Here is a 14,267-nt window from a genome sequence, read left to right on the forward strand (position 1 = left end):
TGCGGCCTCAACATCTTGTACAACTAGAACATAACAGTCCAACTTCTCAACAATTCTCTGACCGATGAAGGCCAGCATGCCTAAAGCTTTCTTCACCCACCTGTGCCACAATGTTCAGTGAAGCATGTCCTTGTACTCTTAGATCCCTCAATCTATAACACTCCCCAGGGCCTTATGACTGATGACTCCTGCCCTGGTTTGAATTCCCAATGTGCAACATCTGAATTAAACTCCATTTTTCATTCCTCTCCATTTCTCATTCCTCAGCGCACATGTCCAGCTGATCAAGGAACTCTTGTTTTTGACCATGCCATGTACATTCTCAACCAATGTCTTGTATATTCTCATGCTGCGGAAATAATATTTTTAGTCCTGACTGATACCCCTTCTGAGGAGTCATTAGAAAAACTGTCAAAAGTGATCGGGCTGTACAGCACATTTCCCAGGAGCAGTGCAGGTGTGGGGAGAGGACATACAGTGAGAGTGGGGAACTTTAATTGGTTTACTTTAGAGATACATCACGTAAACAGGCCCTTTGGTCCACTTTGTCCGCAACTGCCCAACGATCCCCGCACACTAACGCAGACTGGGGACAATTTACACTTGTACAAAGCCAATTAACCTACAAATCTGCAAGTCTTTGGAATGTGGGAGGAAACTGAAGATCTCTGATTTCGGAGAAAACCCATGCAGGTCACGGGGAGATCAGAACGTACAAACTAGGTACAGACAGCACCCGTTGTGCCTCTGCGATTATTCTTGTCGGGTTACAGCTCTTCTGGCACAACAACTGCCAGGTATGTTGGGCATTTCACAACCCTGGGACATTATACCATAACTTTCCCCTTTGTGTTGTTTATACTGGAGTTGTAGATGGTGCCATTACTGAATAAAAGAAGGATGTGAGATCTATGAGATTAATTATAACTTGGAACTATAAGTGGAGACTGAATCAATCTGATCTCCAATGGGAAATTAGAGAAGCATTTCAGACAGAATGACTAGTGGAACAGTTGGGAAAGTGGTGGGAAGTGTGATTCCACCTGGAGGCAGCAGACTTGCTGGACTGATTCTCCCTGAGCCATCAAATTCTTCAACACATCATTTTGTTTCCGCCCAACGGTCCAACAAAAAAATGTGGTAGTGGGATTTTACCCGGGTGGGTGTGAAGCTGTGGAAAGATGGGCAAAGCATTTGTTTAGTGACTCGCCTATGAGGCAGCACTTGAAACAGCACAAATGTACTGCAATGTGTTATTCCTGCAGAGGTACCACAGTGGATAGTGGTCACGGAAGGCACTGAATGGATTTGAGTTTGGTGAAGCGCGGTTCCCAAGATGGTTCCAGTTTAATGTGTTAAATCTTTGTCTCTTGCCCGCAGCTTCAGACCCAATAACCATACCTCCAAAGAAAAAATGCTTTGTCCCTGTCACTGATTCCCATTATACAATTGGACAGGAGTGGGTACAGTTCTCTGAGACTGGAGTCAAATTATTGTGCCAGTGCCTAGGCCAAGGGGATGCTCACATAAAGTGTGACCCATCATGTGAGTAGTCTGCACCACATCCTCCAATCCTCTCTCCAGATGCTCCGCCTCTTCACACATACATCTCTTGGCAATTTTGAAGCCGATTCCTGTAAAATAAACACTGAAATAAACAGACATGGATGTGGCGCGTTTGACGGCACCCACAGTGAGTGCAAGCTTTTAGAGCTGACAATTGACATGTGAGCTCATTGTCACAAGGGTAATGCCTTGATTCCAGAGCTCAATTAGGAATTTGCAACTGTGGCGAAGATCCACTTCGGAATGGAATGAGTTTCTGGGAATTTAAGATGCACATGATTTATGTTCACATTTGCTTTCTCCTGAATCTTGACTATATTGAAATGCATCTTGACCATATATTGTTTCATGTAAGGACAGTTATATTAGTGGGTCGAGGGAGATTGTGTTGACCATTTATTTTGCCACTGGCTCTTAAAGTTCATAAAATCTGCCCAGGGTTGGACGAATCAGGTTTCCTCTCAGGTGCACACCATTCACACTCAACTGCGACATTATCAACTCGGGTTCAGAATCCACAAACTGCTCATCTGTGAGAATGATTTCACCACACCAAAGACAGTTCAGCAAGGCTCATTCTTTGTAGGGATGATAGGAGATATTGTTCTTGATGGTGTCATGGAAACACACCATTTGGTCCAATTTGTCTGCTAACCAAGATGCCCCATCTAAGCTAAAACATTTGCCACATTTTTCTCATATCCCTCCAAATATTTCCGACCCATGTACCTATCCAAATGTCTTTAAAATGTTGCTATTGTACCTGTCTCAACTACTTCCTCTGGCAGCTCATCCCCTTTCCCCACCACCCTCTGAAAAAGTTGCCCCTCATGTTCCTGCAAATCTTTCCCCTCTCGCCTTAAAGCTAAGTCCCCTAGTTCTTGATTTCTCTACCCTGGGGAAAAAAATATGTGGTTTCACTTTATCTTCTAGATTTTATACATTTTCAAAAATCACCCCTCCACTTCTTGCCCACCAAGGAATAAAGTCCAATCATGTCCAGTATCACATTATAGCTCAGGCCCTCAGGTTCTGGCAACATGCTAGTTGATATTCTCTGCACTCTTTCCAGCCTAAAGGCATTGTTCCTATAACAGGGTGACCACAGTTAAACACAATATTCCCATGTGCGGCCACAACAACATCTTGTACAACTAGAACATAACATTCCAACTTCTCAACTTAATCCTCTGACCGATGAAGGCCAGCATGCCTAAAGCTTTCTTCACCAACCTGTGCCACAATGTTCAGTGAAGCATGCTAGATCCCTCTCTCTATAACACTCCCCAGGGCCTTATGACTGATGACTCCTGCCCTGGTTTGAATTCCCAAAGTGCAACATCTGAATTAAACTCAATTTTTCATTCCTCTCTATATCTCATTCCTCAGCGCACATGTCCAACTGATCAAGGAACTGTTGTTTTTGACCATGCCATGTACATTCTCAACCAATGTCTTGCATATTCTCATGCTGCGCAAATAATATTTTTAGTCCCGACTGATACCCCTCCTGAGGAGTCATTAAAAAACAGTCAAAGGTGATCGGGCTGTGCCTTCTTTGCAGCACATTTCCCAGGAGCAGTGCAGGTGTGGGGAGAGGACATACATTGAGAGTGGGGAACTTTAATTGGTTTACTTTAGAGATACATCACGTAAACAGGCCCTTTGGTCCACTTTGTCCGCAACTGCCCAACGATCCCCGCACACTAACGCAGACTGGGGACAATTTACACTTGTACAAAGCCAATTAACCTACAAATCTGCAAGTCTTTGGAATGTGGGAGGAAACTGAAGATCTCTGATCTCGGAGAAAACCCATGCAGGTCACGGGGAGATCAGAACGTACAAACTAGGTACAGACAGCACCCGTTGTGCCTCTGCGATTATTCTTGTCAGGTTACAGCTCTTCTGGCACAACAACTGCCAGGTATGTTTGGCATTTCACAACCCTGGGACATTATACCATAACTTTCCCCTTTGTGTTGTTTATACTGGAGTTGTAGATGGTGCCATTACTGAATAAAAGAAGGATGTGAGATCTATGAGATTAATTATAACTTGGAACTATAAGTGGAGACTGAATCAATCTGATCTCCAATGGGAAATTAGAGAAGCATTTGAGACAGAATGACTAGTAGAACAGTTGGGAAAGTGGTGGGAAGTGTGATTCCACCTGGAGGCAGCAGACTTGCTGGACTGATTCTCCCTGAGCCATCAAATTCTTCAACACATTATCTTGTTTCCGCCCAACGGTCCAACAAAAAAATGTGGTAGTGGGATTTTACCCGGGTGTGTGTGAAGCTGTGGAAAGATGGGCAAAGCATTTATTTAGTGACTCGCCTATGAGGCAGCACTTGAAACAGCACAAATGTATTGCAATGTGTTATTCCTGCAGAGGTAGCACAGTGGATAGTGGTCACGGAAGGCACTGAATGGATTTGAGTTTGGTGAAGCGCGGTTCCCAAGATGGTTCCAGTTTAATGTGTTAAATCTTTGTCTCTTGCCCGCAGCTGGAAGCCCAATGCCCATACCTCCAAAGAAAAAATGCTTTGACTACGTCACTGATTCCCATTATACAATTGGACAGGAGTGGGTACAGTTCTCTGAGACTGGAGTCAAATTATTGTGCCAGTGCCTAGGCCAAGGGGATGCTCACATAAAGTGTGACCCATCACGTGAGTAGTCTGCACCACATCCTCCAATCCTCTCTCCAGATGCTCCGCCTCTTCACACATACATCTCTTGGCAATTTTGAAGCCGATTCCTGTAAAATAAACACTGAAATAAACAGACATGGATGTGGCGCGTTTGACGGCACCCACAGTGAGTGCAAGCTTTTAGAGCTGACAATTGACATGTGAGCTCATTGTCACAAGGGTAATGCCTTGATTCCAGAGCTCAATTAGGAATTTGCAACTGTGGCGAAGATCCACTTCGGAATGGAATGAGTTTCTGGGAATTTAAGATGCACATGATTTATGTTCACATTTGCTTTCTCCTGAATCTTGAGTATATTGAAATGCATCTTGACCATATATTGTTTCATGTAAGGACAGTTATATTAGTGGGTCGAGGGAGATTGTGTTGACCATTTCTTTTGCCACTGGCTCTTAAAGTTCATAAAATCTGCCCAGGGTTGGACGAATCAGGTTTCCTCTCAGGTGCACACCATTCACACTCAACTGCGACATTATCAACTCGGGTTCAGAATCCTCAAACTGCTCATCTTGTGAGAATGATTTCACCACACCAAAGACAGTTCAGCAAGGCTCATTCTTTGTAGGGATGATAGGAGATATTGTTCTTTATGGTGTCATGGAAACACACCATTTGGTCCAATTTGTCTGCTGACCAAGATGCCCCATCCCATCTAAGCTAAACCATTTGCCACATTTTTCTCATTTCCCTCTAAATATTTCCGACCCATCCAAATGTCTTTAAAATGTTGCTATTGTACCTGTCTCAACTACTTCCTCTGGCAGCTCATCCCCTTTCCCCACCACCCTCTGAATGGCCCTGTGCCATCAAGTTCTTCAACACATCATTTTGTTTCACCCCCCCAGCAGTCCCACAAAAAGTAGTGTGAGTGGGATTGTACCTGGGTGGGTAGTGGTCACAGAAGGCACTGAATGATTTTGGGTTTGGCGAAGTGCGATTGCCAAGATCGTTCCAGTTTAAATCGTTCATTATTTGTTTCTTGCTCGCAGAACACAACCCTTCTCGTCCAGGATTGTGGAGTCTAGGTTACCCAATCAGATGGGGAAATGTGCAGCATTGCAGGAATTTCCCCTGATCTCTCTCACCCCATACGCTGAACCATGTAAAACCATATCTTGAATTTGGTTATTGAGTCACTGATCTTGGTTAGTTTGGTGCTGTTTAGGCAGCTGTGTACAACCTTGTCTAACCATTGAGACCACTGTCATCTAAAAGGTGAATGCTAAGGAAAGAGAAACCCCACATAAATTTTGGGCACAGAAGTTGGATTGTTATTTTCTTGTGTTAACGAGTTATTCAGTAACCATCAATAACCATTTCCTTCACTCCCTCTCCTGTCCAGAGTTGTGCCACGATGGCAACATGAGCTATAGTGAGGGTCAAAAATGGACTCGGCGCAATGAGACTGGCCAGTTGGTGAGCTGTACTTGCCTGGCCAACAGAAAGGGACAATATAAATGTGATCCACGTAAGTCAATGTTCAAATGTCAACGAGGCTGTTGTCATTCTCTAAGTCATTTCCCGCTTTCCTTTGTCCTTGATGTTCCATCTGCCCCAAGCCAGCAGGTATGCATTTGGCAAACATTGGCCCAGAAGACAAGGTCATTCAGTCAGACTTATATAGCACATTATCAGGCTCTACAGCCCAGCGTCCATGCCCGCCAAGTTACCAACTGAGCTAGTACCTCCATCTGGCCCATATCTCTCCAAACTTTTCTCATCCATGTACCTTTCATTAATTTGTGCTATATATTTCTAAATCGTCATCTACATTTCTCATTTCCCTTTCCCGTGACTTTCAGTCTGAAGAAGGGTCTTGATCCAAAATGTCACCCATTCCTTGTCTCCAGAGATGCTGCCTGGCCCGCTGAGTTACTCCAGCATTTTGTGTCTACATATCTTTAGTGTCTTTAATTTTATTTTTAATTGAACCCGCCTCTACCACTTTTTCAGCAACTTATTCCATGTACTCACCATCCTGTGTGAAAACATTGCTCCTCAGGGCCCTTTTAAAATCTTTAATTCTCACCTTAAATCTATGCTATCAAGTTTTAGACTCACGCACCTAGGGTTAAAGACTGGTATTCACCTTATCTATGCCCTCACAATCTTGTATACCTCTCTAGGATAACTCTTTAGACTCCTACGCTTCAACATATCTAGCCTCAGACATTTTCACCCCACCCTGTGCTCTTGTGTCACCACCTTCATGGAACCATGTATCTGTACATTCTGACGAATCTGTAGAGTCTGAAGAAGGGTCTCGACCCGAAACATCACCCATTCCTTCTCTCCAGAGATGCTGCCTGTCCCGCTGAGTTACTCCAGCTTTTTGTGTCTACCTTATCTGTACTCCTAGGTTTGTTTTTTCGACAACTGTGCAGGGCATTATCAATTACGCTCTGCTTTGTCCTACCAAAATGCAGCATATATATAAATATATATATATAACAATTTTAGTGTAATCCATGCCATGGTTACTAACACATCCGAATCCGTAATATAAATAGTGGACATCAAAGGACCTGCCACCAATCCCTGCAGTGCACCACTTACAGGCCTCTAGTCGGAGAAATCAAACACCTGTTTCCTACCTTCAAGCTAATTGTGCATCCAATTGGCTAGTTTGCCCTGGATCCCATATGATCTAATCTTCCAGACCACCCTACAAAATGCAGTACTGTACCTTGTATGGAGACACCATCTTCTACTCACCCCTTATCACTCTTTTTGGTCATATCTTCAATTAAATTCATGAGACATGATTTCACAAACACAAAATCATGCTGACAATCTCTAATCAGTCCTTGCCTACCCAAATCCTGGTAGATACATTCCCAGGCATCTTCCAATAATTCACCCACCACTGATGCAAGGGTTACGAGTCTGAATTTCCCTGGCATTTCCTTGCAGCCTTTAAGTGGGAGCCATTGGTAATATTTGGGGCAGCCAGCTAAACTCAGCAAAGTATTCTGGTTTGAGAACCAGAGTCCAGTCCCACCTGCACCATGAAGGGAAACTATTCCACCTTGAATCTGAGGTCAGCTGCCAGGTGCCTAAAATGGACAATGAAACCAAAATAGCAGGCATTTGGAAGCATTATAAACACCCTACGGACAAAGGTGTATTTTACATCTATCTAATGACCAAGGATTAATTCCATCCTATGGTGCAAATTCTTAAACTACTCCCTCTATCTCCATGTTCCCATCACGGCTAACATTGTCACACTTTCAGTTGGTCACATCCCATTTTTGGATTAAGGACTACACAGGTGTGGGTTTAGGTGGCAGCTCCATAATCTGCCTTTCCTCACCCATTACCTTACAAATAAAGCCATACAAATTAGTGTTTCAAGGAGTGGCCAATCTGCAGGACCCTGCACCAAACTCCACTTACATCAACAGTCAAGGCAGACTGCAGCCTTTCACCAGGTCTCTGCTCCCAGAGGCACCCATTAAGATTTCAAAATCTCCACAACTGGGGAGTTTCCCTCCATCTGACATACTTCCCAAAATCTTTTGGCTGTCTCTGACTGACCATCTTATACAATGTAGCACTGTGTCAACGTGTTTGTACTAATAGCCTGTTTTATTCAATGCACAGTTGAAGGAACATGTTACGATGAAGGAAACATGTACAACATTGGAGAACAGTGGCAGAAGGAATACCTTGACAGCATTTGCTCATGCACCTGCTTGGGAGGATTCCAGGTACCTTGGTTTAATATCTAAACCTTCTTGAAATCATGGTTGCATTGTTACCTGCTCATTGTTTTGCCAGAGTCCTCTCCCATTAACTACAAGGATCCTAGGGGAAATTCATGCACACCCAAACCTAACTGGAATTCCATCTTTTAGAGGGACTGTTAACAGATTTCCACTGGTACCATTAACTGGAAATGTTAAGGTGTAAGATGCTTTCAATTTCTGGTGTCCCAATTTTCAGCCCAGATATGGAGCGCACGACCCAGGTTAATACCCCAGTGCAGAATAGACGATGTGTTGAAGAGTAAGTTGCTAAACAAGGTCCTGTTTACCTGTGGTTTTGATGTTCAAGATTTAACTAAGTAAATCTGGACCTGCATAGGTTTAAAAAGAATCTGGGAATTACTTGGAGACAAGAGATTGCAGATGTTGAAATCTAAAAAAATGATCTGCTGAGCAAACTGAGCAGGTCAAACAATATCTTCAGGAGGCAGGGGGAAGGGGGAGGAATGGCCAATGTTTCAGGTCAAAGAACCTTGTATTGACCGTGTCAACAATTCCTCCCACTCCTAGCAGCAAGAGTTGTTTAACCCAACGAGTTCCTCAAGCAGATTGTTCTTAGAAATATTCGTCTGGAGAAGCAAGAAATGGTTGGGAATGTAAGGCTTTTGCAGATGTGGTACAACACAACCAAGAAACTGCAGGACTCTTGTGACCTGCTGATCAAAGTTGTTCCAAATTTAAGAGAACTTGCATTCCTAATGTGTTTTCGCAACCTTGGGATACCCAAATAGTATTACAGCTGCTGATTTGTAATCTAGAAACAAATACAGCAATTCCTTGATTTACAATCCATGTGTAGATTTTATTGTAATGCTGGTGACTCCTTTGGGTGTAGGTCTTTAATTTATAGAGGTATTTTTGCTACCTCAAATTGTGCACTGTCTACGTACAAGGATGCAGTAAATACCCATAAAATATTTTTGATTTACAGAATTTCGCTCAGAATGTATCCCAAGAGCACATCAACCTCGTTAAATCCAGAAATTTTCTGTATATGGTTTTTGCTTTTTGCACAATTGTGCTCCTGAGTTTCTTAAATTGGACAAAAATAAGACATCAGGTCCAAACTACTTTGGATTTCCCAAGGTTGTGACGGGTGCTAGGGGAATGCAGGTTCTCTTTTTATGAACTTGGGAGAAGCAGCCAACACTCCCATCCCCACCAATCTGGCACTGCACAGTCTTTCAATGTCACCGCACCTGGTAGGTGAGACATTTCAAACAAGCACAAGTTGGCTTCCTGAGCAAGTATTCCTGCACCCCGTGTTAGTGCAGTTTCTCCCAGGCTCTCGCTCTGCTACACCAGAACCCGTCTAAAACAGCAGGGACACAGCCAGGGAAAGCTTTTGGAGACTAGTCATCGAAACATAGGAAGTAGGTGCAGGAGTTGGCCATTCAGCCCTTCGAGCCAGCACCGTCGTTCAATATGATCATGGCTGATCGTCCAAAATCAGTACTCCGTTCCTGCTTTCTCCCTATATGCCTTGATTCTGTTAACCTCAAGAGATATATCTAACTCAGTCTGGACTGTATCTAGTCTTGATAATGATGGGTACTGAGGGGTTCAAAGATGATTCCAAATGCATACTCCGCAAATATTAAATGATATCACTTTAGGAAAATCATATCCATACCAACTTGAGCTCTGAATCTGTACATCTCTCACTTTTGGCAACATTCTCTGCAAGATTAGACTTTTAGTCTTTAGAGATATAGGGTGGAAACAGATATTTCAGCACATCAAGTCCACGCCGACCTGCAATCACCCCATACACTACCATTATCCTACACACCAGGGACAATTCTTTTTTTTTAAAACAAAGCCTATTAACCTGCAATTCTATACCTCTTTGGAGTGTGGCAGGAAATCGGAGCACCTGCAGAAAACTCTAAAGTGGTCACAGGGAGAACGTACAAATTCCATACAGACAACAACTATAGTCAGTATTGAACCTGGGTCTCTGGCGCTGTAAGGTAGCAACTATAACGCTGCGCCGCTGTACTGCTGATTGGAAGGTGATCAATTCCAAGGAGGCTCGGCCCTCATCCCTACATCCCCAAGGGGTGCATTAAGGGGATGGAGTTAGAGAACAATGGAAGGGCTACAGCTTTGGGCATTCTATTTACTTGCTAATAACATTCAGTCATTTGGGTCCATGCCTGTCCCCAGCAGTGAAATCCCATCAGTCCCTCTCTTTACTTCACTAATCGCTTGCAACATATTCAGCCACACATTCTCATCAGCTGCTCCTGGTAATCACTTACACCAGGGGTGATTCACTAGTAGCTGCAGACTTGGTGATGTAGATGACCAGAGCACTCAGCAGAGGCCCACATAATCCCAGACTCCACACAGATAGCCCTGGAAGTCAGGATCGAACCTGGGGATGGAAGGCAAATCAAATCAAGTCAGGTTGAGTTTATATTGTCATATGAACAAGTACAGTGAGGTACAAGTACAAAGAAAATCTTGGTTGCAGCAGCTTTACAGGACTTGGATAACATACGAAAAATAAATCATGTATCAATTATACAAGGCAGTGAAAAGCAAGACAGTGCAAAACACAATGACAAACCAAGTCCATCCTGCAAGAGGTGGTCTGTGGTGTACCGTTGCTGAAGTACAATTAGGGTTTGTGTATGTTGGTTCCAGAACCTAATGGTTATGTTACCCGCTGCAGCAACCTGCCGCTGATGAGCCAAGAACGCAGCCACAGTGGTGAAGCTGATTCTGCACACTCATATTCAATATGGTCATATTCAAAAGAATCAGCGACCGCGCAGGAAATTCACAAAAAGGTCTTCTTGCCCCCAGGACTGATTTAGTCTTCCTTCTCTCTGCTTCTGCCAGGAAGAAGATACATAAACTTATGAAAAAGTATGTACCACCCTACTCAGGAATAGCTTCTTCCCCTCTTTTCTCAGGCTCCTGAACACTTTTCTCAAGCTAGGACACCATCCGATTAACCTTTACCCCATTGCGGACATTGGACTTTGTCTATGGAGCTGATGCGCTACAATGCTGAGAGCTATATTCTGCACTCTGTATCTTCCTCTTTGCTCTAGCTGTTATCTTTGAGTTTGACCTGATTATATTTATGTACTCTACCCTCTTTAATATGGACCTCTTCAGAATGATTTTGGTTACAGCGGACGGAGTGTTCCCACAGACCTTCGTCTCTTTAAAAACACAGGCTGCTAGGCCATAGAAATTGACAAGCAATTGTGCAATGATACTCTATTAAATAATATAACAAACAGCTGTAGTATTTTTAGCTTACAGTAACATACATTTTTAGCTGCTAAAAAGAACTTTGTAATTGAAAGCAACGTTGTTTCGTGGTATGACCGCTAGGTGGATAGAGAGAATCCCTTACTCGGTTACAACAGCCAATCGCCAATAATCAACCATTTCTCCCCTCTACGGTCATTATAATGAGGGTTATCTGCATATCATTATCTAATCTGATTGGATAGCATGCAAAACGAAGCTCTTCACAGTACCTCAGTGTACATGGTAATAATAAACCAGAATTGAGATGCTCTCATTCCTTGAAGAATCAGTCAAGTACTGTTCACCTCTTCCCCCAGTATCTGCTGACCTTCCCTCCACAAAGGAGGAGCTGGCGTGCTTTGTAACTTTGTCAGTGCTGTAGTTGGCCGCTATTTACATACCTTGGGTAGGCAAGCAAAGAATTCCACTGTGCCTGATCACATCAGACAATAAAGTATTTCATATTCCATTCCACCCACACTCTCTTTAAAGTCATTATGCCAAAATCTCCATTGGTCAGCGTTCAAAGCACCAGATTGTCAAATTTGATTCGAATGGGATGTTCGATAGTGTTTAAAGCCACAGGCCTCAATTGCCACTCACGCACGTGTCTTTAATTCCAGGGCTGGCGTTGCAACAACTGTCAAAAGCCTGGACATACAGTAGGAAGTACAGAATCGGATGAGTCTAGCAATTGGCCCAAGCCAAAGGTGAGTACGAGCCCAGAGGGGGCAAGGGTTCTTTTAAATACATGATAGTACCAGCATCACAGACAGCAGCTTTACTGAGGTGATCACGTTGCAAGGCAGGCTGACCACCAGGAAAGGCACGACAGGAAAGTGTAGGATTCCCCCGTGGTCATTACCCCCAGTAACAAGCATAGTGTTTTGGGTACAGATGGTGGGGAAGATGACTTTTCAGATGAAAGCAGCAGCAGCAACAGCCTCTGGCATCCCAGCTAGCTTGGCCACAGAGCAGGGGAGTCTTGGAGTGCTGTAGTTTTAGGAAACACATTAGTTAGGGGGACAGATAGGAGATTTAGTGCCAGCGAACGAGATTCTACGGTGGTGCATTTCCTTGCTGGTACATAGATGTCTCCGAGCAGGACTCCTCTTAAGGGGAAGAGTGAACGAACAGCCAGAGGTTGATGCACACATTGGGACCAACGGCATAATTGAAAAAGGAACAATGTCCTGTAAAGTGGGGAAAAAAGTATTTAGGCAGAGGAATAAGGGCTATATATACTCTGGTTTACTCCTGACAATAAGGAAAATGAATATGTGACAGAGTTGGTGCAGACAGAAGGGATTCATTTTGCACCATTGGGATCTCTTCTTGGAAAGAGGTAACCTGCATACGTGAGACTGATCACATCTGAACTGAAGCGTGCGAGTCAACATCTCTGGAGAACATGGATAGGCGATGTTTGGGTCAGGGTCTTTATTCAGCCGATATCCTGGTACAGAGATTTGCTAACTTGGCAGGTGAGTGGGACCACAGTGGCTGTGTGGCAAATGAAAAAGCTGAAGCAGTATCAAGCTTAAGAAAGCAATTCCAATGGGTAGGACAAGCAGAAAATGTGGAAGGTCTGATAGGCTAAACTGCATTTAGTTTAATGCAAGAAGCCTCACAGGTAAGACGGATAATCTGTGAGCACTTGGCATGTGTGACTGATATAATTGCCATTGCAGGGTTGAGAGATGGGCAGGACTGGGAGCACAATGTTCCTAGATACAGAGGTGGAGGAGTTGGACGGTTCATTAGGACCACATGAGTATTTTGGAGAGGTTATTCAGGGAGATCATCCAGCGAGCCCATTTGTGCAGAATGTAGAAATAAGGGGATGATCACTTTGATGTGAGTATTCTAGAGGCTGCCCAGTTATCAGCAGGACCAAATAAATCAGATGTGCAGGAATAATAGGCCTACAATCTAAGGATACAAGCGATTTTATCTTCCTACTGACTGGGAAGGCGTTATTAGTACTGACAGTCATATTGACAGAGGTAAACATGGTTCATCTTCAAGTATTAATGGATTAGATTTCCTCGGTGTCCAGGTAGTAGAGGTGGGTACAATTACATCATTTAAGACATTTGAACAAGGTTTGAAGGTTGGATCCCATGGGATTCAAGAGATAACCAAAATGATAGAAAATTGGCTTCATGGAAGAAAGCAGTGGGTGATAGTGGAAGGTTGCTTTACAGACTGGAGATCTGTAGCTAGTGGTGTGAATCAGAGTTCTGTGCTGGGTCCCATTGCTGTATAGCATCTATATCAATGATTTGCATGAAAACATACACGATTAGTAAGTCTATTTTGGTAGACCGAGATTTCTGTATTGGTTTTTCCTTCCTTGAATGCCCAAACACATTATTTATTTATTTTAAAAACATTACTCAGAAGTATAATAGATTTTACAGTAAACCCGGCAAGTTTAAAAGGAGCAGGAAGTACACAATCACTCCAAACCCTCACTCCTGCTGCAAATCTACCTCCACTTCCACCTGCTGCTATGCCATGGCTCTAATCACAACTGAGACTCCAGGCTCACATTCCAAGCAAATAATCTGACCAACTGAGTTTTACTATAGTTAGCTGTACTGAAAGACATTCTAGCCTTAGAGGGAGTACAGAGAAGGTTCACCAGATTGATCCCTGGGATGGCAGGACTTTCATATGAAGAAAGACTGGATAGACTAGGCTTATACAGGAATTTAGAAGACTGAGGGGGGATCCTATAGAAACATATAAAATTCTTAAGGGGTTGGAGAGGCTAGATGCGGGAAGATTGTTCCCGATGTTGGGGAAGTCCAGAACCAGGGGTCACAGCTTAAGGATAAGGGGGAAGTCTTTTAGGACCGAGATGAGAAAACATTTCTTCACACAGAGTGGTGAGTCTGTGGAATTCTCTGCCACAGAAGGTAGTTGAGGCCAATT

At 43.5% G+C, this 14,267-nt stretch overlaps 1 protein-coding gene across 3 annotated transcripts in view; it reads left to right on the top strand.

The window, feature by feature from the left end:
- LOC144595870 (fibronectin-like) overlaps positions 1 to 14,267 on the top strand; it is a 114,421-nt gene that overhangs the window by 99,244 nt on the left and 910 nt on the right. For 2 of the 3 annotated variants that reach the window (XM_078403679.1, XM_078403677.1), the window contains 5 exons: positions 1,381 to 1,545; positions 4,077 to 4,241; positions 5,627 to 5,752; positions 7,891 to 7,997; positions 11,951 to 12,037. In XM_078403679.1, coding sequence (XP_078259805.1) covers positions 1,381 to 1,545; positions 4,077 to 4,241; positions 5,627 to 5,752; positions 7,891 to 7,997; positions 11,951 to 12,037 — 650 coding nt within the window. The remainder of the gene's footprint in view (positions 1 to 1,380; positions 1,546 to 4,076; positions 4,242 to 5,626; positions 5,753 to 7,890; positions 7,998 to 11,950; positions 12,038 to 14,267) is intronic. The other variant, XM_078403678.1, reaches the window with a different exon arrangement.

This window comes from Rhinoraja longicauda, chromosome 8, assembly GCF_053455715.1.
Source record: "Rhinoraja longicauda isolate Sanriku21f chromosome 8, sRhiLon1.1, whole genome shotgun sequence".
Classification (NCBI taxonomy): domain Eukaryota; kingdom Metazoa; phylum Chordata; class Chondrichthyes; order Rajiformes; family Arhynchobatidae; genus Rhinoraja; species Rhinoraja longicauda.